The sequence below is a fragment of the Camelus bactrianus genome, chromosome 1 (genome assembly GCF_048773025.1).
Source record: "Camelus bactrianus isolate YW-2024 breed Bactrian camel chromosome 1, ASM4877302v1, whole genome shotgun sequence".
NCBI lineage: Eukaryota > Metazoa > Chordata > Mammalia > Artiodactyla > Camelidae > Camelus > Camelus bactrianus.
Window position 1 is genome coordinate 64,210,514 of NC_133539.1, and position 26,791 is coordinate 64,237,304.

The 26,791-nt window shown below is 36.9% G+C and overlaps 1 protein-coding gene across 6 annotated transcripts in view; it reads left to right on the top strand.

The window, feature by feature from the left end:
* Positions 1-26,791, top strand: part of ATP13A4 (ATPase 13A4) — a 127,500-nt gene that overhangs the window by 41,567 nt on the left and 59,142 nt on the right. For all 6 annotated transcript variants that reach the window (XR_006726485.2, XR_012507596.1, XM_074365834.1 and 3 more), the window contains exons 3-9: positions 11,366-11,512; positions 13,945-14,015; positions 14,107-14,187; positions 15,030-15,099; positions 16,682-16,816; positions 21,058-21,127; positions 25,287-25,421. Coding sequence is in view for 4 of the 6 variants with exons in the window: in XM_074365834.1 (XP_074221935.1) it covers positions 11,366-11,512; positions 13,945-14,015; positions 14,107-14,187; positions 15,030-15,099; positions 16,682-16,816; positions 21,058-21,127; positions 25,287-25,421 (709 nt within the window). In the remaining 2 variants the exon portion in view is untranslated. The remainder of the gene's footprint in view (positions 1-11,365; positions 11,513-13,944; positions 14,016-14,106; positions 14,188-15,029; positions 15,100-16,681; positions 16,817-21,057; positions 21,128-25,286; positions 25,422-26,791) is intronic.

Consider the following 26,791-nt stretch of genomic DNA (forward strand, 5'->3'; position numbering starts at 1 on the left):
AAAGGGGACAGCATGGACAAAGAACTTGAACTTGTCTCTGACTCTCTAAGTTCAGGGTTTTCCCCTAGTAAGTTACATACCTTTTTATAGCCTTTTCTCTTATTAGACTATAAGCTTTTTGGAGATAGTGGCCATGGCTTTTTATTTCACATAGCACCTAGCACATGGCCATAGCAGGTACTCAATATTTATTTAATTTAATTTAATTTAGTAAATGAATTGACTCTTTAATAAATGGTCTTGCGATTTCCACCAACACTTTATCACAAAGACACTAAAGTGAAAGCCATGGCTGAGAAAGTAAGAGAAGATGCCGCCATTATGTTTCTTTTAGGTACTCCTTTCCTCTTCTGAATACCATTCCCCCTTCCTCCATTTTAAATCATTTTTTGTTAGGCATTCAGTTAGAAATCCCTGAAACTCTGTAGGCTGGGCTCTTAGAGATGATTTTTTATTAAGACAAATAGTTTTGAGGCCATTATCTACAATACAGGGCTATTTATATTGTGATTTATAGTTTGCAAGGATTTGCACGTATGTTGCCTGATTTGGTCCTCACTGGTAGAGATTACTTTTTCCCCATTTTTCATAGGAAGCATAAAGAAGTTAAAGAAATTACCTACAGAATGGGAGAAATATTTGCAAATGATGGGATGGATAAGGGAATAATTTCCAAAGTATACAAACACTTTAATACCCCCCCAAAAGCAACCTAAGTAAAAAAAAAATGGGCAGAAGACTGAAATAGACATCTCTCCAAAGAAGACATGCAAATGGCCAACAAGCACATGAAAAGAGCTCAACATCACTAACTGTTAGAGAACTACAAATCAAAACTACAATGAGATGTCACCTCATGCCAGTCAGACTGGCCATCATTAAAAGTCTACAAACAATAAATGCTGCAGAGGATATAGAGAAAAGGGAACCCTTCTATGCTGTTGGTGGGAATGTAAATTGGTGCAGACAATATGGGGGTTCCTTAAAAAACTAAAAATAGACTTACCTTATGATCCAGCAATCCCACTTCTGGGCTTGCACCCAGAGAAAAATATAATTCAAAAAGACACATGCACCCTAATGTTCACAGCAGCACTATTTACAATGGCCAAGACATGGAAACAACCTAAATGTCCATCAACAGATGACTGGATAAAGAAGATGTGGTATATACAATGGAATAGTATGCAGCCATAAAAAAGAATAAAATAATGCCATTTGCAGCAACATGGATGGTCCTGGAGATCATCATTCTAAGTGAAGTAAGCCAGAAAGAAAAAGAAAAATGCCAGATGATATCACTTATATGTGGAATCTAAAAAAAAAGAGGGGCACAAACGAATTTACCTGCAAAATATAGATAGACTCACAGACATAGAGAACAAACTTATGATTACCAGAGGGTAAAGGCGGTGGGAAGAGATAAATTGGGAATTCGAAAATTGCACCTCTTGGGGAGTGATGGAAACATTGTCTATCTTGATTGTGGTGGTGGTTTCATGGATGTATACATCTATCAAAGTTCATCAAATTGTACATCTGAAATATGTGTAGTTTACTGTATCACAATAAAAATGTTTAAAAAAAATGCTCATGAATCCAGAGCTGTAAGCAGTGAAAACAAAATTTATGCTGAGTTGTTCAGGATTTCTTCTTTTTACATAAAAATATGGATATTGTGTTTGCTTTGTCATATAACTTTCCTGCTTTGGTCACCTCCCCCCCACCCCACTTCCTTTTTGGAGGATGTGGTTCAACATACCCTGTGTCAACCAAAAATAATGCAAAAGGCTACAGATAAGAGTTTATTTGGGGTCTTAAGAACAGCAATTTGGGAGACATATAAGGTAACCCTGAAAGAGTGTTCTGGGGACGAGAAAGTGTCAGGGGCTTATAAAGACAAAAAACCACAAGGTTGTTAAAAGTTGCCTGGAGAGAATTGTGATTGGCTCTAACACAGATCAGAAAATATTTGTCCTTAAAAATCAGTCATTTTAGGGTAGGGGCCCAATAAATAGATAGATTGACATGATTTGTCTTAGGGTAAGGGTCTGAGAAATACCTTGAGTCTCTGGCAGGTGTTGTGGATGATTTCATCAAGTCAAAAGTTCAGATTCTATCTAGGCTAAGAGGTGCATGTCACACTTCCTTAATGGCCTCCTGGCTCCATTTAAGAGAGCTCTCTTAGCAATATTGAGTCCAGTTTGATTTTTCTTTCAAATTTCTCCTTTAGAAAGCATTGATGATCAACCATTTAGTTATTCGGCATTGGTCTCAACTCCCTCGGCACTAGGAAGGCTTATTCCCAGAAAGCCATGTCTCATAAGAGGAGAGAGAGAGACGTGGTCATGTGGGAGGTGTATGCTTTTAGAGAGTTTATGACCACCTTTGAGCAATAAAGAGATATCTAGGAAGTGTGTCTTAGGCAGCATTCAAAACAGGAGAAATTCACAGCTCTTCAATCATCTCCAGATGTTGAGCTGTCATTTTTCCTGTGAGGGGTGTCATAATATAGCAGTGAGAGACACAAAGTATAAACAGCTTAACAACAAAAAAGAGAGAACAAACTAGAAAAATAATTAGCATAGCTAGTTGCAATCTGGATTGCAATAAACCACCAAGTCCAGAGGGGAGCCAGCTGAAGGTTTCTAGATGTCGGAGCTGAAGCCTGTTCTGCAGTTTGAAATGCCTCTATGATGTCATTGGGTGTTTAGGTAAATGGCAATTTTAGTTCTCAATGATTCCAAGTTAAAAGAATGGAAGAAAAACCAGAAACATTAGTTTGGAGAGTCATACCAGATATTGGAGAAATCTGGACGAATTCAGGATCTAGTCTAGTTTACAGGTAATTGCCCAAACCTCAAAGACAATTAACAGCACTAGAACTGAATATACCAAAGATGTATTATTGAAACCTAATTTTTCTCTCTAAAATCATTCTCATTTATATAGCCAAATTAAGACTAATTTGTTTGCAACATAAGTCTGTTTTCAATATATATGGCCTGATTATTTACATGAGTGAAAAAAAATAGCAACTGATCATATAGGCTCTTTTAAATCTGCTTTGCAGGAACTTTTCATAAGGAATCTCAGATTGAACTTTTAAAAGGCCTCTCCAGGCCAGGAACTTCAACACCTACAAATTTGGGTAAATTCTTCTCTGCTTGAGATCCTCAAAATATCTTGAGGTTCCTGCACCTGCCAGGAACTGACCTTCTTTACTTAACTGGTAATGTTTCTGTGGAACTCTGTAAGCATGATACTAGGCAGCTATTTCCAAGAGTCTTTATTGGCTCCATAAAGTCAATCTTAGTGCCTTACAGCTGTCTGGTCATATCTGAGTTAATCTATGTCTCTGTCAAACAGGACATTCCCGTCAAAGCCTTGGTTATATAACCAATGTTTTCAATTGTGTCCTGTTATAAGGAGAACAGAATCTTATTGAATTTATGCAAATAACCATATTGCCATGAAAATAAGAATACTCACTAAGAGTTTCCAAATTCTAGAGGGATAAGGTAGGGAGAAAAAGATAAAAGTTTTATCTTTGTTTGCAAAGTGTGCATTATCAAACTGCTACAAGTCACAGCTTGAGAGAAAAAGTTTCTTTAAATCTAGAAAAGCAAAATATAAAATAACTGTCAATATTTTAAATAAAAAACATAAAAGTTATAATCATCCTCATCAGTTCACTCATTCCTATGGAACTGTTCTTTTTTTGCAGGGGGAGGTGAGTAGGTTTATTTATTTATTTGGTTTTTCAATGGAGATACTAGGGATCGAACCCAGGACCTCATGCATGCTAAGCATGTGTTCTACCACTGGAGCTATACTCTGCCCCTAGAATTGATTCTTGAGCTTGGTTTTTTGCTAGCAGTTTTATGAAGCCATTGTTTCTTCTTTAGAGTGCTATAAATTCTTACCCAGTTCAATAGTAAGATCTGAAAGTTTGTCAGAAACCTGTCCTCTAGAGAAAGTGTCAGAGTCCTTTACGTGAATGTCTCTAAAGATGAAACGTATTTATAAAAGCATCAGAGTAAAACAATAACTATATGTACTTGATAAAAGAGTTAAATGGTATGGTTACAATGCAATTGACAAGGGAATTAGGTTTCTTCTGTGGCATACAACACTTTAATTTAATAACTAGGATTATGCCTGATAACATTATGCCAGGACATATTAGATTTCCAGAAATTTCAGTTTCTGAAACACTTACAGTATATACCTATCCAGACACAACATAAAGAAGACAGTATTACTTCTTATTTGATAACACTTCCCATGTAATTTAACAGATCAAACAAGCCTGATTTGTTTAACATCTCCCTTTTTATAAGGACAAAGAACAAATCTGTGGGCTATCTCAGGGGTCTTCTGGAACATCTCATACCTCAAAGTTAGTTCTGAGTTAAAAAGACTTCATTTAGAATTTGATTTGGGGAAGTTTGTCAAAAATATCAAATGCCTTTTTTTTTTTTAAACACTTGGACAAGTAGGCTCATAAATCACTGTGAAACAATGTTTAGTTGTTCATTTAACCAAAATGACAATTAAAGACTTCATAGGCAAATGTAAAAGGTTATATAGTTATAAATAACCTTAGCTACACATTGTAGAAACTTTGTTTTCTAGACAGATAACATTAAAGGTAAAGAGAATCCTTGTTTACAATTTCTCATTAAGACCAGACCAATAATCTCGAAAAACCTTGTCCTTTTAACAGAGAAAAACCAAATTTTGCACCAGCTTACTTTTGATATTAAAATTTATTCATTTAATTAAATTCATCCCAATCTTAGCCAGTCTTGACTGCACATAAAATTCTTTCCAAAATTTTTTTTCCCTACAAACATTCTATGGCTTTCTATATGTGTTTAAGTTTGCCCTTTGTTTTCTTTCCCATGTAGAAATAATCAACTTTTGGACAAAATTATTTTCTTTTCCCTTAAAAAAATGCTTTTCTAATCTTTATACCTTTAAAAACATATCATTGAATATGAAAATATTGTCCTTATTAATATTGGTAGTTTTAATTACATATATTAATTACAATATTTAAGCCTTAGAAACCTTCATTTTTAGTAAAAAATCAAGAAGTAAGCAATTATGAACTTTTGCATTAGCAATCTAGATTGGCAAATTTATAATTACTTTTTATAATTTTTAAAAACTTGTGCTTTCTTATAGAAAAGAACCAAACATATTTCTAATAGTCCCCAAATACCTTTAGTTTCTCTGTAAAAGGAGGCCTATCTTCAGTAATTAGTGTTTCAGTATCTTATTTGGGAATTATCTAGATATTTAATAAATTTCCATCATTTAACTTAATTTAGCAAGACCCTAAAGTTTCAAGTTCCAAAAAGGTTTGGGGTAACTCTTTTGAGGTAGACACATCATACAACACAATTATTCTTAAAAGAGTTTACTTAAAAACTCTTATCCCATCTACATTTATTTAATTTACTTATGAAAATATCATACCAAGTTATTTTTCTTGCTGACAAATTTTGTAACAGAGATAACTTATTTGACTTTTAGTAAACTTAGGTACAATAAAAATATTATACATAATGCTGATGACTCTAAAGGCATGTCTGTATTAATTAAAACAAACTTTACCTTTACTACTGAATATTAATTTAATACAGAATATTTCCCAGATCACACAAACCTGAAATTCATTTGGGTTAGTTTTTACTATATTTCTGAGAATTAATTTGAGTATTTAATTTTCTTTAAGCCAATTAAATAGAACTCTTTTACAGATTAATTTGGCAATTCTGCCCAAAGTTAGAAACACACGATGTCTTTAAGGCGCATACAGAGACATAAAGATGTCCAGGCAGACACAGACAGAGTTCTCCTAGTTTTCATTTTAAAACTTTAGTCATGAATTGGGTACAACAAAAAAGTCACTAGTTTATAAATAACAATTGGAATAAATGATGTCTGCCTCCTTCCTCATAGGACCAAATTCTTATATTATGTGTGGGAAAGACTATAAGATTTGTATCTGCCTTTGACAGACAATTTCAAGGAGGCTGTTTGAGCAAGACAGTCCTTTTAGCAGTTTGAGTTAAAAAGCCTCTTTTCCTTTGTTTTTTGGTCTTAGGAATTAGAGATGGCCTAGATAAGAGTTTCCTGAGAAGACCAGGTAGAACATTTATGTCCTAAAGGTACAGCGAGAGAGATGCAAGCTCCTCCTAGAAGCACTTCTGTTCCCTTAGGATCAGAATTTGTTTTTTAATATTTTTTCAAAATGGCCATAATAACCATAGACATTTTCATCAGGCCCTTAGAATTATTGTTGCCTTCTGCAGGGTCTTAATCTCAGTGTTATAAGAAGAAAATTCAGGAAAAAAATGGTGAACAAAATCCCAAAAGCAGAAGTCAGCCACCCAAACAAAATGGGAAGCAAATCCCAGAGGCCACCTGAACAATACAGACAAAATGGGAAGCGAGCCTGGAGGACAGCAGCCAGCAACGGAGGACCCCCAGATATATGAGAACCTCCACCAAGGTGGGAGGTTTCAGTCCAGGAGGACTTCCCACCAAGTTCCGGGGCCCCAGAGGAGACGACAGACCACAGTGGGCTCTTGTCAGGATCCTGCTCAGATCCAAGGCAGTGTATCCATCTCCAAGTGAAAAATACTGATTTCCTAATATGTCCGGAACTGTGCAATGGGTTACTGTTTTCCTCTGAAGGCAAGCTCAGAAATACTGCATTTTGTGGAGTGACCATTACACTCCTTTTGAATTCCAAGAGATGAGGAGGTTATAGCAAAAAGTTGAAGGAAAATAAGCAAGGTCACTCATTTTATTCAGTATAAAAGTTAGCATTCCCAGGTTCAGAAAGTTCAAGTTCACAGGGAACTAAAAAAAAGCCCAAGTTTGCTTCTCTATTCTCTTTCGGTCCAGGTCAAACATAAGTCTTCTGTGTACATTCAATTCTTTGAAATCCACTCTTAAATTATTTGAAGTCCTCCTCTTTAAGAGTTCAAAGGCAGATCTGGTTAATTCTCTTGGTAAAGAGGAGGTAAAGTCTATTCAATGAGACTTGAGGTGTTAAAAAGTCAAGATTTATCAGGCAAACAATTTGGACTATTTGCATTACAAAGCAATTACTGTAAGTGGTGGTTCTTCTGGTGCATTTAAGGGCTTTTAAAGATCATTAACTGCTTGAGAGAGCTGGGAAACAGATAGAAATGGAAATAGCCTTTTCCAGGTAAATAGACTTCTCCAGAAAAGAGAAATAGACTCTTAGAAACTCTAAAGTTTCCTTAAAGGGAAAATAAGTTTCTATTTACAGAAAGATCCCAAGAGCAACACACTATGGAAGTGGGGTACAGCTCTGTCACCAGCAGTTGTCACACCCAGCTATGGGCCACACCCCGGACCAGGTCATTAAGTGCTACTGCATGTAATCCTTCAAACATTCAAACATCCATGACACGTCTTTTATCCCCCCACTTCCTGGATAAAAAAATCAGGTTCAGAGAATTGCAGTGATTTTTTTCAACATGGTGTGGAGCTGAGATTTGAACTCACAAAGGAGCCTGTGCTCTTTCTATCCTGGACAACACCAAGCTGAACACAGAGAAGTTGATGATGTCACCCGAGTGACCACTTCTTAGGGACACACTGTCCCTTCACTTCTTTGCCTCGCCCCCCAAAAAAGGTGGGTGAGTTTTTTTAAAAACTATGGATGATTTTACAGTCTTTAACAGGGTAGTGAATAAGACAAAAGTCAAGAATACTGCCTTATTCTAGGAAAAATGTTTCACTGTGGCATCTTTATTTAACTTCAAGAATTCTACTTTGCATTATGCAGAATTATGAGTTAAAAGACCCTGGTGGTAAAAGGGAATGACAGGAAATGAGTTTAAAGGCAAATATATCCAAGCACCTTCTTCAATTTAGTGATGCTACCAACTGTAACAAGACGAATTTCATCTTTTAATACTCACCTAGACTAAGGCATGCAGTTGGTACATTGGATTAACACTGGCCCGTGAGAACTTGGGAGTGCCAATGTTCCACTTTGCCTTTCCTGTTTTAGAGACAGTCCAGAGGTCTGTTTGTGGTTGTAACAGAGCCAGAGAGTGACAGCTGGATTTTAGGAATCAGATTCTCTGTTGCCAGGAGATCAGAGATTCTGAGAAACTGGATGCTGTTTGTTACACAGAGCAGAATTCAAGGTGATTTTTATACATGAGCCACAAACCATGGGATGACTTGTTGAAACAGAGAGGAAGGAGCCGAGATTCAGGGTGGGAAGACCTGGTCTCAGGTCTCTGTTCTCTCTTACTCCCCGTAACAGACTGGCTTGGGTAATTAGTAGCCTTGTGGGTGGGCAGTTTGCTCATCTGCAAAATGGAGACGATAATACTGACTTTGGAGAATTGTGATCCTAAAAGAAGACAACTGACACAAAAGGTTTTTTATAAACTGCTAAGTAATCATTGGAAATTTAGTAGTTAGTATTATGTGCTTCGTTTAAGAGGACCAAGAGTAGGTTATCTCCATCATCGTCCTTACTTGGTGACGCGAGGTCTCTGGTGCTGATGCTCCTTTTGTCATTTGTGTTCTTATTTACCTACAAATGATGTGCTTTTCTTTCTTTTTTTTTTTTTTACCATTTTTTTATTGATTTATAATCATTTTGCAATGTTGTGTCAAATTCCAGTGTTCAGCACAATTTTTCAGTCATTCATGGACATATACACACTCATTGTCACATTTTTTTCTCTGTGAGTTATCATAACATTTTGTGTATATTTCCCTGTGCTATACAGTATAATCTTGTTTATCTATTCTACAATTTTGAAATCCCAGTCTATCCCTTCCCACCCTCTGCCCCCCTGGCAACCACAAGTCTGTATTCTCTGTTTATGAGTCTATTTCTGTCCTGTATTTACGCTTTGTTTTTGTTTTTTAGATTCCACATATGAGCGATCTCATATGGTATTTTTCTTCCTCTTTCTGGCTTACTTCACTTAAAATGACATTCTCCAGGAGCATCCATGTTGCTGCAAATGGCATTATGTTGTCGATTTTTATGGCTGAGTAGTATGATGTGCTTTTCATACCAAGTTTTTCACTGAAACTTTGTCCTTTGGCAATCTTAGTTCAGGCTGGATATAATAATGGCAATCCAATCAAGTTGTATTTTTAAACAAAATGTAGACTAGAGCAGAGGGTAAGATGGGACCCTGGAGGGGCTACAGGATGAGAATGTCAAATCACTGCCCTGATAGTTACCAACTGTGCCTTAGTTTCCTCCCCTGTACAATGGGGAGGAGAATGAACAGCAACTACCTCATAGGGTTTTTGAGCTTTAAATGAGATCATACACATGTAGCATTATGTGCCTAGAACATAGTAAGTGCTAAATAAATATTAACTATTTTTATTACTGTTATTATTAGAAACTCAAAGTTCTTCTCATAACATGAGCCACCGATGTGCTCAAAAGCAAAGCTATGTATTTCTGAGCTACGTCATGGTGTGCTCTGGGGTGATGGTCACATAGTCCACAGTATACAAAACACGTCCACCAGTTCAGTGGCTTGATCATTGGAAACGTAGCCATCTTTGGTCATTCTTAGTCTCTGAAGGTAACTCCATGCACATTTGATTTGATTCAATTTAGTAATTTGTTTTAAAATGAGGTAAGAGCCAATTTTACCGACTTTAAAAATTAACTCATTAACTTTCAACTTTCTACTAAGGTTTCTTCCCTCCCCTCCTCTCCTTCCCCCTTTTTCTCTCCTTTTCTTTCCTTTCTCTTCCCTTGCTTCCCTCCCTTCCTCTTCATTCCACTCTCCTCCCTACTTCCTTGGCTGTGCTTTACCTCCTCCTCTCCCTCCCTGAGCTTCTCTCTTCACTCTCCTTCTCTTCTTTTCTCAGAATCTGTGCTGAGCCTGGCAGGAGCACAAGACATGCACCAGACATGATTCCCTACCCACAGTCCAAGAGAAGTCATAAGGTGAAGGGGCAAAGGGGGATGCAGTGTGGTAGGATGTGGTAAGCATCTCAAGTACCCTGATGATATAGAGGAAAGATCACCCAGAGAAATTAGAGAGGTTCCCATGATGTGAACTTTGAGCCAGACCCTGATGGATAGTTAGGATCTGGCCCCATGAAGACATAAAGAGAAGAGAGAAGGATGTGCATTCCAGGCTAAGGAGGCAGCAAGAGCAAAGGTATAGAGGTGGGCTTCTCTGCAGGAGAATCAACACCTGCTGTACCTTCCCTCTGCTTTCTGCAGAGTCAGCTCAGACACTCTTCATGGCAGAAGTGGGTGTGGTGGAGACAGTCTTCACCTCTGACCTCTATTCCCCAGGCACCACATTGTTTCCCAGGCTTGACTTCCTTGGCCATTTTTCCTAGCTCCTGAAGTTTACCAGGCCTCTCTTGTGCTCCCAATTACCTTCTGCCTTGGATTATTCACTTAGTTCTCCTAGCTTATCTTGAAGGTAAGGACCGTGTTTTACTGTCCCTCATATCTCATCCATGTGGAGAATTGCGACCGCTCAGTGAGAATCTGATGAATGAATGGGGAAAAGACTGAACTCATGAACTGAACATGCCCATGTGTAATTGTCAAGAAGTTAACACAGGTATCATTTAGGAAGCTACCTTCATGCATGACCCTAATTGAAGCCACGTCCCTTTTCCATTCACTGATGACTCCATCACTGAATAGAACTATAGGGAGCAGCAGAGTAACAGGGACCGGAATGGTCCCTTACAAACTGATGTGATATTAACAATGGTTATTATCTGAATGGGTAAATGCTACACATAAAATCCACTCGGATGTCTTAGAATCTTTTGGAGTTAGTATAGTGACAGGACCCCCACCCAGACTGCTTCCACCCCCATGAAAGAGTGTTAAAGGGTTGTTCTGGAAGAGGTGGAATTGAAGTCAAGTCTCAAAACATGGGGATGGTTCAGCTGACCTGGTTTCTTAACCTTTGAGACCTACAGAAACACTTTGGAATGCTTGCTTGGTTTTTGGGTTTTTTATATTTTTAATTTTTTTCAGTATGAAATTTGCATCTGGCCATAGTACCATGGTTGGAAGGTAATAGGAAAAACTAGCTCTTGCCGAAGACTCTGCCTCATGACTCAGGCCAGTGCCTCATACTTACATCCCAGTTCCTCAGTAAGAGATGACAAGGCTTTTTCTCTCAAGGCTCTGGGTCTACCAGCTTTCAAAGGCATATCATTCTATCTAGAATGTTTATTAACTCCATAAACTTACAGAATTATGTTAAAATGATGCTTTTCAGGTTGAATTTTAGCCTGATGACTTCTCTGAATTTCCCGGGGGTTTTGGTGTTTATTTTCTCAGGATGAATTCCAGACTTACTCTTGGAAAAAGGTAGTGTGGATCTACCTGTCTGCGTTAAACAGCACATTTCCTCTCACTCCCAACCACCCCCTCATCTCCGATGAGGAGTATATCATCAACAGAGCCATAAGGAAGCCAGACCTAAAGGTAAGCCCATTCATGGCTACTGCAGGGGCTAGAGAAATTGAACCTTTTTTCTCTCCAAATTTAAGATTAAATTCAGATCCTCCACTGTGCCAATCTTTCATTGACAATGTAGAACATTATAAAGAACACAGATTTTGGAGCCAGACAAAGCTCAATTCAAATCTCAGCTTCATCCTTCTAAAATGTGCAACCTTGGATCAACCGCTCAACTCGGCCGAGCCTCAGTTTTCTCATGTATAAAAAGATGGTAATACCTACCTCTAATATTAATTGATGAAATTCAATAAAAACTAAGAGATACAAAGATCAATGTGGTGGGAGGTACCTAGTAGATGCTCAGTGCATACTAGCTCTTAGTAGCATCATACATTGTGTTGTAATCTATGTAACAGGGTTTATCACCCAGGAGTATCTAGGGAGTTTGCTATGTCTGCCAAATGACCTTATTTTGTATTCTGTCATTCAGATGTATTTGGGTTACTCCCTTCTCATCATATTAAATGAATACAACTTGGGTTATGACTAGCTAACATTCATATTTAAAACATTTTATAACACAGACTGCTTTCTCTTAAATTTATATATGTGTAGACAGTTGTTTAAGCTGGTTTTATGAGCTCAAGGTCAGTTTTTTTTAAATAACCAAAGTCAATTTCTCAGCAGCTTCTCTACTGTCAATTGTTATTACCTAGTTGTCTTAACTTGCAAAGGAAACAAACAAAACGTGGTCAAGAGCCTACAACTAACAGATTGCTTAATCTGTTAGGTGGCCGTTCACCTGGAGAAGCAGGCATCCCAAATCAGCCTTATGGGCCTGGCCTCAGAGTATTGCTGACCTCCAGCATCTTTAACTGCATAAACAAACAGGTGGACAAACAAAAGAAGAATATTAAAACAAACGAAATATGAGGAAGGGGCAGAGGTTGTGAAATGGAAAGTCCTGGCCCACAGGCTTGAAAGCTTCGTTTACCAGCATATAGCACAGGGAGCTTGGTTGGTTACTGCCTCCCCGAGCCTTGAGTTTCTTATTGATAAAATAAGAGTAGTAACACTTTCTCTGCCTGCTTCTCAGGACTGTTGTGAACCTAAAATGAGAAGATCGACACTCAGGTGATTGGTGAGCGGTCATGAGATGTATTCATATAAAGGACTGAAACTTTTATTAAAATTGGAAGATGTGTCACAGGCTCAGCTGTGGCAACAATGATGACAATAACAGTAATAACACAAAACCAAAATGGTAACCGTTCAGGGCCACGTAGGGGGAGTTTGGAGACTGTAGCAAACGTAGACTAAGAGGAGACTCCAAGGGCCATTTTGTAGGATCACATACAAAACCGAAACCCAGTGCTTAACTTGTTAAACAGGATTCTCTTACAACTTGTTCCAACAAGCAGTGGAGAGTGGGAAGCCTGGGGATGGAAACAATTCCTGGTTCTGAGCAGAAAGATGGAAATCGTCCCACAGCTGATCCCTGATTTCTTAATTGCTGTTTCCTGGTCTGAAGTTCCAGAAAATGGACAAATAAACTCCACCCCTTGCAAATATGATGCTTAACAGCCTCTTACCAGCTTCCAGAGCCTAGGAAGGGAGCAGAGATAGTCCAGGCAGAGATGTTTCCTGCTAGGGGAATCGCAAAGGTATTTAAGAGGTCTATGATGGAGTCACTCTTCTCACTCTGTGACGATTAGCCTCAGGAATTGTCAGGAGATAATGAGATTTTCCATTTTGTGGTCTGAGGTGAAACTTATAAGTCACCTCTTTATTCTTTACCATCACTGCCTCCATCTGCCATTTTGTGTCTATTATGTCATAAATTTGCCAATCACAGCTCATGGTTCCATGGCCTATTGTTAGGTTCTCTAATTGAGCAGCGGTCTCACAATCACCTACCGTCTTTGGCCTTCACATTGTTTCTAACTTAGAGTTTTGAACTTAGAGAATTAATGAACTAGGCAACTCTCACTCAGTACAACTTAAATAGTGGAAGTTATGGGAATCTCAGACCTTCCTCTGAGACCAGTTTAACTATTAGATCCTTGAGACACTAGACTTTGGGGCCAGATGGACTTGAATTCAATTTCCAGCCCTTTTTCTTAATAGGTGTCCTTTTGGGCAAGTTACTTAATCAAAATGAACTTAAGGGGAAAGGAAAGATGAAGATAATATCTTTCCTACCATGGAGTAATGAAAAAGTCAACCCCACAAATATTCAATAAACAGTAGCTGTGATTACAGTCCAGCTCTATTTGCAAAATTGCAGAGAATGTTGGAAAGGGGAGGAAGGTATAAGGCAAGAAACTCGAGGCTCCAGGATGAGCCAAGACAACAAACACACCCCAGGCTTCTTCCACAAGTGCTTCTTTGGCCATGAACTCCTGTGTAGCCACTGATCCTCAGACTAGAGACTTTTTGGTACTTTTCTTTTGTAGGTGAGATGTATAAAAGTGCAGAAAATAAGATATGTTTGGAACAACTTAGAAGGACAGTTCCAGAAAATTGGGTAAGTTGTTTGAGCAATCGCATTCAAAAAGAAAAACGTTATCTCAAAAATATTATTGCTAATTATGTCTTTTTCATTGTTATTATTTTAGCTCTTTGGAAGACTGGCTCAGTTCTGCCAAGATACATCTAAAATTTGGATCAGGTTTAACAACCGAAGAACAAGAGATTAGGTACCTTGTTTCTTGTTATCTGCATCAGATCCAAAGGGCCAATACCAGTTAGCCAGGTAGACAGACCAGTAAACAGTTATCTTAACTGGTCAATACCAGAATACATTGGAATGCTCTGTTTAGTATTATCCAATTATTTCACTTCATCAAAGCAACCTTGGTGGGTAGTTAGAATAGACATGCTCATCTCAACGTAACAGATGAGAAGTCTGAGACTCAGAGAGGTTTAATGGCCTAAACAAGGTCTCACAGATGAAGTGACAGAGGAAGGATTGCGTCTCACACTCTGACTCTAGGTTTGGTTCCCTCTGAGTTTTCAATTAAAGGACCGTAGAACTCCATGTGGAGCTATTTTTGAGAGCCCAACACCTTTTCGTTCACAGTAAAACCAATTCTGCAGCTTCCCAGAACTGAATAGGAGTAGGGAAGTAGGTACAGTATCCCTTGTCAGTGAAACTGTTCTTTCGTAATGAATCTTCCATTCCACATCCATGGAGCCAGAGTTGGGGAGAGACAGAGTGGAGAGAGTGCCAATCCTGAAACCACTTGAATGGAACCATGGCTAAAATTAAACACTCAAACTACCATCAGGGAAATAGTTAGACCTCAGAAAGAGTCTAATTCAACAAATGCAGTACGATCATGCTTATTGTTTTTATACCTGGAAACTAACCCTCTTCCAAGTTATTTTGAGAGAGGAAGGGATGGAATATAACAAAGGAGGCTTATGTTGGCCCCACAAGTGAGGAAGTGAACATGGAATAGATCTTTTTTTGAATGGGTGAGAAATATATTTCATTTTTATTATTAGTAACGAAGTGATGTGTGATCTCTTTCCACAGGAGGTTAATATGTGGACCAAACACCATTGATGTTGAAATCACACCAATTTGGAAACTGCTCATCAAAGAGGTAATCAGTATTTTGGTGCTGGTTAGAAGATAAAGAAGTTTGGTTCTAGTCAAGCGACCAAGAATGATACTTGTTAATAGTAACTGTAATTTAGGATATTTAAAAAGAATGTAAAGTGTATTCATATCTCTACTCTTTTTTGGAGTCCATTTTGCACACACATTGCCTGTTAACAGTGTAAGATTTGATGCTTATGTGTCTGCCCATCCTTTAAAGACTGGATGAGCACAAAGTTTCTTTTCTTTATTTCCTTTTTTAATCCTATACTTTTAATCCCCTGTCTCAACTTTGTGAAACTAAAGTAATAAAACTTAAACACCTCAATCCCTTTCTGATGGGCAACAGATACAATTTCCTTAGCATCCAGAATTGTAGGAAGAAAACACCTGTTCAGCCTTAGTTCTATTGATCTCAATGTGTGGGGATGGAAAGAAAGATTTGGCCCTTATTTACCAAGCTGAATTTTTTTTCTCTTTGACTCTAACACTGGGCTTATTTTTCATTTTATGGCGGTTGTTATGACACTATAACCAGACAGCTGTACTCTGGGTCCTCTCCTACACTTTAATTCCACTCCTCCTTGCCTTCAAAAATGCTTACTAAACTCAAGTTACTTTCTTAAAATTTTTTAGCAAGCTTAAAGGCATGAAAGAAAGCAGAATAAACTGATAAGGAAAGTCTGTGTGTGCTTGTTCCCTAACCAGCGGCAAGGATTACTGTTCCTGGTTTAGACAGATGGAAATCAACTAGAGGGAATTTGAGTAAGGGCACAAAATGTTTTTAACCAAAGCAAGATTACAACTGTTGGAGTTAATCTCTGCTTTCTCCATAGTGTTCCAGGTGCTCATACAGATTACCACCTTCATCTTGGCTCTCTACTGATGAGAAAATTTAGTCTTCAATGCATACATTAACCTAAAATGCCTTAATGGCTTCAGATGTGGTGTCATGGAGAAGAACAATAGACTAGAAAGCGTTTTAACTTTGTAAACTTGACCTATGACTTCTCCCATCTAAAGGCCAGTAAATGTAAATTGGACATGATAATAACTACTCCTTACCCAACTGTGGTGATGGTCAACATGAGGATACACAAGATAGTACTTTGTAAATTATAAGGTGCAGCGATGATTAAAAGTAATTGCCTGGGTTCAAGTCCTGGTCTGTGACAATTGCCGCTGTGTGATCTTGGGCAAGATTCTCAAGATCTAAGGCTCAGTTTCCTCATCTTTACAATGAAGATAAGTAATAACTTCTAGTTAATAAGATAATTATGGGAATCAAAGGAGTAAATTCAGGTAAAGTTGCTTAGTGCAGTGTCTGACACATGGCAATTGCATAAATATAATAAGAATAAGAATATTGTGTGGGGGCAGGTGGGTATAGCTCAGTGGTGGAGTGTGTACCTAGCATGCATGAGGTCCTAGGTTCAATCCCCAGTCCCTCCATTAAAAAAAAAAAAGAATTTTGTGTGGGATGATTTGTGTCATGGAGATGATTACGACAACAAGCAACTCAATGAATAGCTAAGTGTGAAGCCTAAATATCTCCCTTGTCTTCCTGTTTTTATGTCTGCCAACAGGTTTTAAATCCATTTTACATATTTCAACTCTTCAGTGTCTGTTTGTGGTTTAGTGAAGACTATAAGGAATATGCTTTTGCCATCATAATCATGTCCATCATTTCCATAGCTTTGACAGTGTATGATCTCAGAGAGGTGAGTTTTTCCACCAATCCTGTGGTCTCAGAAAGGAAGAGTTATGACTTGGCTGAAATTTTGTTAGAGAGGAGTATAATCAGGAAATAGTGATTGCCCACTCCCTAACAAATGAGACTGAGTTTGTAAATGTCTAGCGTAATAGCCAATGCTCAAGTGTTAGTTCTTTCCCTTCCCTCACATCCCAATCCCTAACCTTTCAAGTTATTTTTTCCCCTCTCTTTAGATTATTCAGGCTGATTATCAAGAAGAATATGCAAATATTTATGAAATGTGAATAAATGAAAAAATTATATATAGAGAATCCTGATGGATCTTGAAGATGATAGAAGGGTGGAGGTGGATGAATCTTTAATAAATAAGGAGTGTTTATTATCTTTGCCCTTTTGGTTTGGTTGGTATTCATTTGTCAAAATCCTAATCCAACTCTTGGCTTTCTTTATGCCTACATCAGGGGATCTAGGTGCTGTAGAGGGAAAATCACACAAAACAGGTTGGTTGAGTACACTGTAAATCCATGAATACCAACCTCACCTGGGCAAACTTTCTATACATCTCTGGTCAACATACTCTCTCTTTCTCTGAAATTAAGATTTCAAACCAAATCTTCCTTCAGTTTTCTGAGATGCCTAACTACCCATATGCCACTTTTGGTCTAATTCAACTGATAATCTCACTTTTTCACTAAGATAGAAGCCATAAGACAGGAATTTGCTCAACTGCTCACTCTCCAACTGCCAGGGACTCTTGTCTCCACCTCCCTCCTGCCTGGATCTCTCATTACGGAGGAGGAAATGCCCTCTGCTTGTGCTTTCCATAGCCTCCTCTCCCACCTTCTCAGCATGCTAATGTGGTCAGTGAATGACCCCTTCTCCACCCTTCTCCCAAGAGCCTTCCCATTAGCAATTAAACATGCTCAAGCTTCTCCCCACTTAAAAAAAAAAAACCCACGAACAAATGAAAAAAAAATCCCTTCTCTCTTTTTTTTAACGTTATATTATTGAGTTATAGTCATTTTACAATGTTGTGTCAAATTCCAGTGTAGAGCACAAGTTTTCAGTTATACATGAACATACACATTTTTTTTTTTTTGCTGTAAGCTACCACAAGATCTTGTATATATTTCCCTGTGCTATACAGTATAATCTTGTTTATCTATTCTGCATATGCCTGTCAGTATCTACAAATTTTGAAATCCCAGTCTGTCCCTGCCCACCCCCTGCCCCCTTGGCAACCACAAGTTTGTATTCTATGTCTATGAGTCTGTTTCTGTTTTGTATTTATGTTTATTTTATTTTTTTGGATTCCACATATGAGCGGTCTCATATGGTATTCTTCTTTCTCTTTCTGGCTTACTTCACTTAGAATGACATTCTGCAGGGACATCCCTGTTGCTGCAAATGGCATTATGTTGTTGTTTTTATGGATGAATAGTATTCCATTGTATAAACATACCACATCTTCTTTATCCAGTCATCTGCTGATGGACATTTAGGCTATTTCCATGTCTTGGCTATTGTAAATAGTGCTGCTATGAACATTGGGGTGCAGGTGTCTTTTTGAAGTAGGGTTCCTTCTGGATATATGCCCAGGAGCGGGAAAAAAATCCCTTCTCTTGACCATGCTTCTAACTTCAGGTACTGAAGGTACTTCTAACAGGTACTACTCTACCTGTTTTCTCCCTTTTACAGCAAAATTTCTTGAGCTAGCTCTTTACGCACTCTCTCTTCATTTACTCTTCTCTCCATTTCTCATCTGTACTAAGATGGCTTCCTCTCCCATGACTCCGTTCAAACAACTCTTGCTAAGGTGACCACTATAATCCTAAGGCCCATAGATGGTTTCAAAATTTTTTTTAAAAAATTCTCTTTTTAACTAGCTAGTTTTCTTCCTTAATAGAAGGTGTACTATATGGACATAGTTTTTTTTAAAAAGTTCAAACAGAACAAAACAGTGTAACTGAAAAGTAAATATTCTTCTCACCCTAGTTCTCTCAGTGTCCAGGTCCCCTCTTAAGAGATATCCACTGGACCAGATGTTCTATATACTTTCAGCACTATTAAACACACATGCATTAAATTGTTTTACACAAATGGAAGTACGCTATATACACTATTACGCATTTGCATTTTTCACCGAATACATCTTAAATCTCTTTCCATATCTGCACAAATATATTTTCTCTAGATGTACCATAATCTTTAAACCAGTCTTATACTGATGGATATTTAAGTTGTTTCTAGTCTTTTCTATTAAAACAATGCTGCAGTGAGGAGTTTTGCATATGTATCTTTTCACACATCACAAGTATATATAATTTACATTACATGTAAATGTGTACATAACAAATACATATACACATATATATATCTGTATTGATAAAAAGATATAAATTATCTCTACTTGAAATTACTTAATCATAAGTTAGATGTATTATTTTAGTAGGCATTGTCAAAATGCCTCTTAAACAAGTAATACCAATATACACTTCTCCCAAGAGTAGATGAGTGTTTGCTTTCCTTATTTTTGCCAATATAAGTGAAAATAGAATTTCATAACCTTGACAGCATGTTTCCCACTATAAGTTGAGCTCTTGCTCGTGTGTTAAGCTATCTGTATTTCTTTTACTGTGAACTGTATTCGTGTCCTTCATTAATTTTTATTAGGCTATTGGCCTTTTGCTTACTGATTTTATGATTCCCTTCCTACAAAGGATACTTTTTTTCACAGTGTAGATTTCACTAAACATCCCCGTTGCAGTTGCGACCATTAACTGCTATGGAAGCACTCTTTCCCTTTGACTTCAGTAACAACACCTCTCCAGTTCTCTAATTCCTCTTTTTATAGCTCATCCTCCTCTACCTGGCCTTTTTTTTTTTTTTTAAGCTAGTGTCTCAAAATCAAAACAATATGAAAATGTATATCACGTAAAGTCTCCCTCTTCCCTGGCCCCTCCATTTCTGTAAACATTTTTATTAGTTTCTAGAGCATTCTTCAAAAAAAATTTTTAGGCAAATCAAGCAAATACAAATACATATATTTAGTTTTTCTTTCTTATGTAAGAGGTAGCACAGTTACATTACTTTCTGCATAGCTTTGTTATTATTATTATAATTAATATCTTGATTGGTCTTTTCATATGAGTACCTTGAATCTTCATTATTCTTGTACTGTATATGCTAGTGAATTCTAAAGGCACATGCTAATGACTTTCAGATTTATATATCTCAAGTCCAAATACCTCTTTTGAGTTTGAGACTCATAGATCCAACAATCTAAATTTGATTCAGGTCACTTCTTCAGTGAAGATTTCTATTGGTTCCGTTAGCTATATATGCTCCAAAATCACCTTATTTTTTCTTTTTATTGCAATTGTAATGATGCATTCATGAATGTGATTATTTGATTAAATGTATTTCTCCCAGTAAGTTGTAAATTCCTTGATGGTAAGAACCATATCGGTTTGGTTGACCATTCTACCCCTTTATGGGTCCCTGGCCCATAAAGTTTGTTCAATAAATGTTGAGTGAATGCCTAAATGAATAAAAGAGTTAAGTTATAGCAAAACACCCTTTCACCTTGTATTATTCTACTAATCATTCTTAGAACATATTAATCAGATTTGTAAATGATTTGAAGCTAGGAAATTTGGGGAGTGTCTTATGGGAAAATCATAATAAATAAATGAAAACACTAAATGATTGAGACTTTTAATCCCCAGCACCATATGAAAGGTCTTTCACACAATAGTTTCTTAATAATGTGAAATAAAGTATAATTTTATTATTATTTTTTTTCTTCTTATTAATTCACTCTTAATGTCCCATGTATTTCATATATTAAAACAACAAATACTACACAGAAATAACAGGAACCACTGAACCCTTTATTAAGTTATAGGTTAGGAACTCTGATGTGGGGTAACCTGAAGCTGAAATAATGTTTAGCTCTTGAAGCTATTTAGGTATAAATATATATCTTGAATGATCAAAGTTCTTTTGAGTGGGCAGAGCATGCTGGGAAGTTCCTTTCTACTAAAGAACACATACCTCTTATCACTGGGTGAAGAGCATCATGCACTAGATGCTTTTTCAGTTGAGTAGCAGGCTACTCAATCTTATCTTTAGACAGTACATTCAGTTGGCTCCATCTTTAAAGAAGGCTAGCACTTCACTGAATAGTATCTGGGACCTATCCTCAAATAGAAAAGCCTTTTTCTATTCTCTGTTCTTCTTTTCCAGCAATCCGTAAAGCTCCACCGTTTAGTTGAATCACATAATAGCATTACAGTCTCTGTATTTGGGAGAAAAGGTAAGTCACATTATTTTAGATGTACATAAGAAGTCAGAAAAGGACTTGATTTGTATTTCTGGTTGTTCTACTACTCTCATCCTCATACGCATTTTTTTTCTGCGTATTTACTTAAAGGGATGAGAAACTTGAGTTTTTTTCATGACCTAGATTTATTATTTCTTTAGGAGTTTAAAATATATGTCATCTTCATATATTACATGGAATATTTCTGTAAAGAGAGATACTCTTCTTGAACTATTTCATTACCCTGAGATCCAGTTTGTTTAAGAAAGGCAGGATAAATATATGACTATTTCTCTTTATTTATCAGCTTTCAAAATACTAGGTTGATCTTCTAACATTTTCCAAAGGCTTTAAAAAAATTTTAAGTGTCATTATGGATGAATAATGTCAACATGGTTAATATATTATCATCCATTGAAGTTTTTATTCTTATTATCATTGAAATTGCCCATCTTTGGTCATTTAGAGTCTTTTCAGGTTGACTCCTGAATTCATTTGACATGATCCCAGTAGTCTGAAACTTTTATTGCTTTCTGATATGATAAGATTTAAATTTATCTTGGATAATTCCTGCTCCAAACCTGGACACATCCATTTTCCCAAAGACCTCTTAGGTATGGTATTTAGAAACCTCAATCAGAGTGTTAGGAGTGCTCATTTCTATGGAGTTAGTCATTGTTTCCAGGCCTTTTCAGAAAACATACCTTGGAAATAATATTTTAAAGATAACATAAATTAAGAGTTTATACTGATATTTCCAGTTTAAGTTTGGAACTATAGGTATTTTTTTTTTCACTTAACTTTGTTGATTATACTTCTGTTTCTCCTTTCTCTACACCCAAAGACCTGATTTTCAATGACAGCAACAAATTACTCATCTGCTTTATCCCATTATACACAATAATCTCTGAGTAACAAACCAACACACCTGCAACAATATGATTCCTAAAAACAGTTTAAGACTTTTTTAGAGTTCCTTTTTTCTCCTTTTTGTGAAACAACATTAGGAAGATACAAATTACACTTTAAAAATGTATGTTTTAGAGTGACTCAAAAAAACTTTTCTCTGTATGGTTATTCCAATGACTTGATAGGTTCACCTCGTTCATTTTGCTTTAGATTTTTAGTGCCAGCTTTTCAAATTTATTTTTATATTAGCTTGAATAGATATTATATAAAATATCTACATGATTTGAAAGTTAAATCCATAAAAGACATTCAGAATCTACTTCCTATTTCTCCTCTCTGTACCTATGTACTCATACTGTCAATAGTAATCATTTTTGTCTTTTAATTTTTTTTGCATTCAAAAATACAATGATCTGTAACATTCATAGTGATAATATAGAGAATAAGATATATATTTATACAGCTGCTTTTTAAATACCAGGGGTATGTTACATACATTTAACTTATATTTCCTGGAGTGTATTCTTTACATACTTAATGATGTCTCCCAGGGGCCCTTTCAGAGCAGTATATATAGTCTTCATTGATTATTTCAGCTGCATAATACTCTCTTGTGTGGAGGAACCATAATTTTTTTCAATCAACTCTCTATTGAAAGATTTTTTTCCAGCCTTTTACTGTTATAAATAATGCTGTAATAAAAAACCTTGTGCATATGTCTTTTCATATTTTTGCCCAATCTATCTTTGGTATAGATTTTGAGAAGTAAAATTGCCGAGTTAAATAATAAATGTATATGCAATTTTGATAGATGTTGCCAAATTTTTTTCCATAGACATTGTACCAGTTTTCATTTGGACCAGAAAAGTGTGAAAGTGGATGTTTCCTCACAGTATTGCCAACAGAATATGCTGACAAACTTACAGATTTTTCTAATTAGATAGATGAGTGATGCTATCTCATGTATATTTCACTCTTTTTTTTCCTTCTTCTTTTTTTAAGGAAATAATTCACAACTTACAGAAAAGTCACAAGAATAAATCAAATAACTTTTTCCTTGAACCATTTGAGAATAAGTTTTTGACATGAGGCTCAATGACCCCCACATGCTTTAGTGTATATTTCTTAAAGACAAGGGCGTTCTTCTAAATAAACAACAGTGAAAACATTAATATCAGGAAGTTAATATTGGTATTAGTACCAACAAATGCTCAGACCTATTCCAATTTTTCTGATTGTCTCAGTGATGGTCTTAATAAGAAAGGATCCAAGATTATACAATACTGTTGTTTGCCATGTCTCCTTAATCTTCTTTAATCTTTCCTCGACTTTCATGACCTTGACTCTTTCAACTCTTAATTATTTTGTAGAATGTCCCTCAGTTTGGATTTGTCTGATATTCCCTTATAGTTAAATTTGGTTTATGCATTTTGGGCTGGAATATTACAAAAGTGATGTCATGTTCTCACTGTTTCCTCTCAGGTATCATATAATTTAAATTTGTCCTATTACTGGTGATAATAACTTGGATTACTTAGTTAAATGGTGTCTGCCAGGTTTCTCTATTGTAAATTTACTTTTTTTTTCTTTCTAATTAATTTTTATTTTGCTGAGAGATACCTTGAGACTATATAAATAAACCATGCTCATCAAATTTTCATCCACTAGTTTTTAGTATCTATTGATGTTTCTTAGCTAGATTAGTTATTGCTTTGATAATTGCCAAATGGTGATTTTCTAATTTTCTTTTCTTCTACACTAATTAATGGCCAATTTACTGTAAGGAAAAGCTATCTTTTCTCCTCATTTACTTATTCATTTACTCATGTCATTATGGACTAATGAATGCCTATTTTATTTGATGGGTTATCATTCATTATTATCATTATTAACTTTGATGTTCAAATTGTTACAGACTGAGGCAGTGAGAGTCCTTTAGGCTGGCTTTGATATCTTTCTGATCTGTCCCCGTCACTCTTTGAGCACTGCCCTATTTAGTGGCATAGCAGGATGCTTTAGTTTATACTGTACTTTTCTTGGCCCAGTGTTGTAATCAGCCCTTTTTTTTTTTTTTTTTAAGAGCCCTGGTTTTTTTTGGAGGGAAATGAAATTTAGAAACCAAAATTTGGGCACTGGATGTGCACAGTATTATTGGGTTTTCACTGTTCCAAGGCCCTCTCAGGAACCGAATTAGAGAATATGCATATTAAAAAAGACAAGCAAATATGTTATATTTGCGTATATTCTTGTATACATACACAGTCACATTTATATTAATTCCCTGTCTATTGAAAACAACTAGTTTACGTTGTTGTCTCCAATTCTAGTCCAACACCACAGAGTTCATTCTGGTTTTATATCTGCTTGTATATGTAACTTCCCCTCTTCAGTGAGAAACCTGGTCTTCATTAGCCTCGTTATATCCACTTACTGTGTCAGCCTACCAGCATGTAACCCATCACCCATCACTGCTGCTGCTTTCCCATGCAGACACCTTCTTCATCCTGTTTGGACTCCAGCATCTCACACCAGGCCACTGACACTGTGGGGGCCCTTGTCTCCCTCCTCAGACTCTGACACTCCGTACTAGGCCATGTAAACACCCGTCCATTGTTCTTAGTCTCCAACACGTGGAGGGGGCTGCCACCCTCCCCTCCCCACTTAGCCCCCTGCATAGATGTCTATTTGGGTTAACCCCTTATAGCTTTGGGGCTTTGGGACTGGATAAGGATGGTAAGAAGTAAAGAAAGGCCAGAAAGAAGGAAGGAAGGCAGGAAAGACAGATTTTTCAATTTTCTTACTATGAGTAAGAATGAACATCTTTTCAAATGTTTAGCAACATGCCATTTGTAGTGTGTGTGTGTGTGTGCGCGCATGTGAACTGTATGTTGACATTCCAGCAATTTTGCTATACTGTCATTTGCTATATGCCTTTTTTCAGAACACTTTGTTAGGAATATTAATCTTTTGTTTATAATGTAGGTTTCAAATGTGTTTTCTGAATCTGTTATTAGTTTTATCCTTTGGTTTTTTTTTGCCACCCAAAGGTTTTTATTTTATGTAGTAATATAATATATTATCTTTTTTATTCTTATTGTTTGCAGATTTTGAATCAATGTTGAGGAATACCCTCCTTTTTCTATATACCCTGGTTGCTTTTTCATTGATTTCCAATTTAGGTAGACATTGGACTGTGTTTGTGTGGAGAAAAACCTGACTTGACTCTGTTTCCTCATACTTTCAGCTGGAGTCCAGGAACTGGAATCACGCTTCCTGGTACCTGGAGATCTATTAATTTTGACAGGGAACAAAGTACAAATGCCATGTGATGCCGTTTTGATTGATGGCAGCTGTGTGGTAGATGAAGGCATGCTGACAGGTATGGTCCTATCTCCTGGCTTACAGCCTCTGCTAGCTCTCCCAGGTTTTCCTTAATGATAATAGCAAAGCATGGGGTTGCCTGGGGGCCTTCCTATCCCCACAAATCTTACTAACAGCTCTGCACCGGATGGATCCAAGAGTTCAAATTAAAGCTGTTTTCTGTGTGCCAGGCTTGATACTGTCATACTTTTTGATTGTTTAGCATTTCTTTCTTGAACAAAGGGTTATTACGATTCTGTCATTTTACCTTTAAAGATTTTAGAGGTCATTAGATGTTTCAGAATCATCTGTGACTTTTATGTTTAGTATTTTTACATGAAATACATCTTCAGATAAACTCGGAGGGTTTGACAACCCTTAAGGACATCCTGAAATCCCCTCGGTCAAGTCCAAGCTCTTCTTAGCTTGGTTTGAAAATGTTGAAAAGTTCATGATGCAGGATTTGGCAAATCTGCTACTTTCAAAATACACACTGGCTATTTTGGACTGACTGTATTTCATTTTTAAATAGCAGGCTGGAGCTGGGAGGGACGTCATATCTCATAGATATAGAAACTGAGGTTCAGAAAAAAGTGACTTCTCAAGGTCACGGAGCTTTGAGTTCTCACTTACAGATGCATTTATGAAAAGATGTTGTGCCAACCATTCTGTAAGATAAAGAATCATAAAGCCTCTTTCAGAGATGGAATTGGAGGCTGTAAATACATACTGATGTACTCTGGTTCCCATTAAAGTCCAAATCAAATCCACTTCTCCTGGCAGACCAAGAAGGCACGAAATGGAGACAAGAACACATAGCTCTCTCCTATGTGAACTTTCAAGAAAAAAGGTATGACAGGTCAGGTTCCTTTCTCTAAGGAATCCATAGATTTCATAAAAATCTCTTAGTTCTGGGACTTTTACAGTGCCAACTACCATTTTCCTAATGAATGTGGCCCTAGTATACTGGAATATATCCCTGACTTTTTTTCTGTCCATTCTGCAAAGACCGGTGGAGGGCTTTAATGAGTTTTTTTCTCAGAAGAGGCCATGGTTACTTTCACAACTCATTCACCACCTTGTATTAGCAATTCAACCCACTGAAATCTGACCCTCCCAGTGCGCAGGCAAAAGTCGCTAATATCCCAATTTGCAAATACTATGGAGTCTTTAAATTTCTCATCCTATTGGCCTATCTGCTGCATTTGACCATTCTGACCATCTCTTCCTTCTGAAAATGCTCTTCTCTCTAACTTTCCAAGACAGTGCTGTCTCTCCAAATTCTTCAACCACTGACAATACTGTTCAGCTTTCTGCACTGCTCCTCTTCCTCCATCTTTTTGATTTTCGTTGCTGTTCAGAGGTCCTGGACCTTTCCTTTCTCACCCT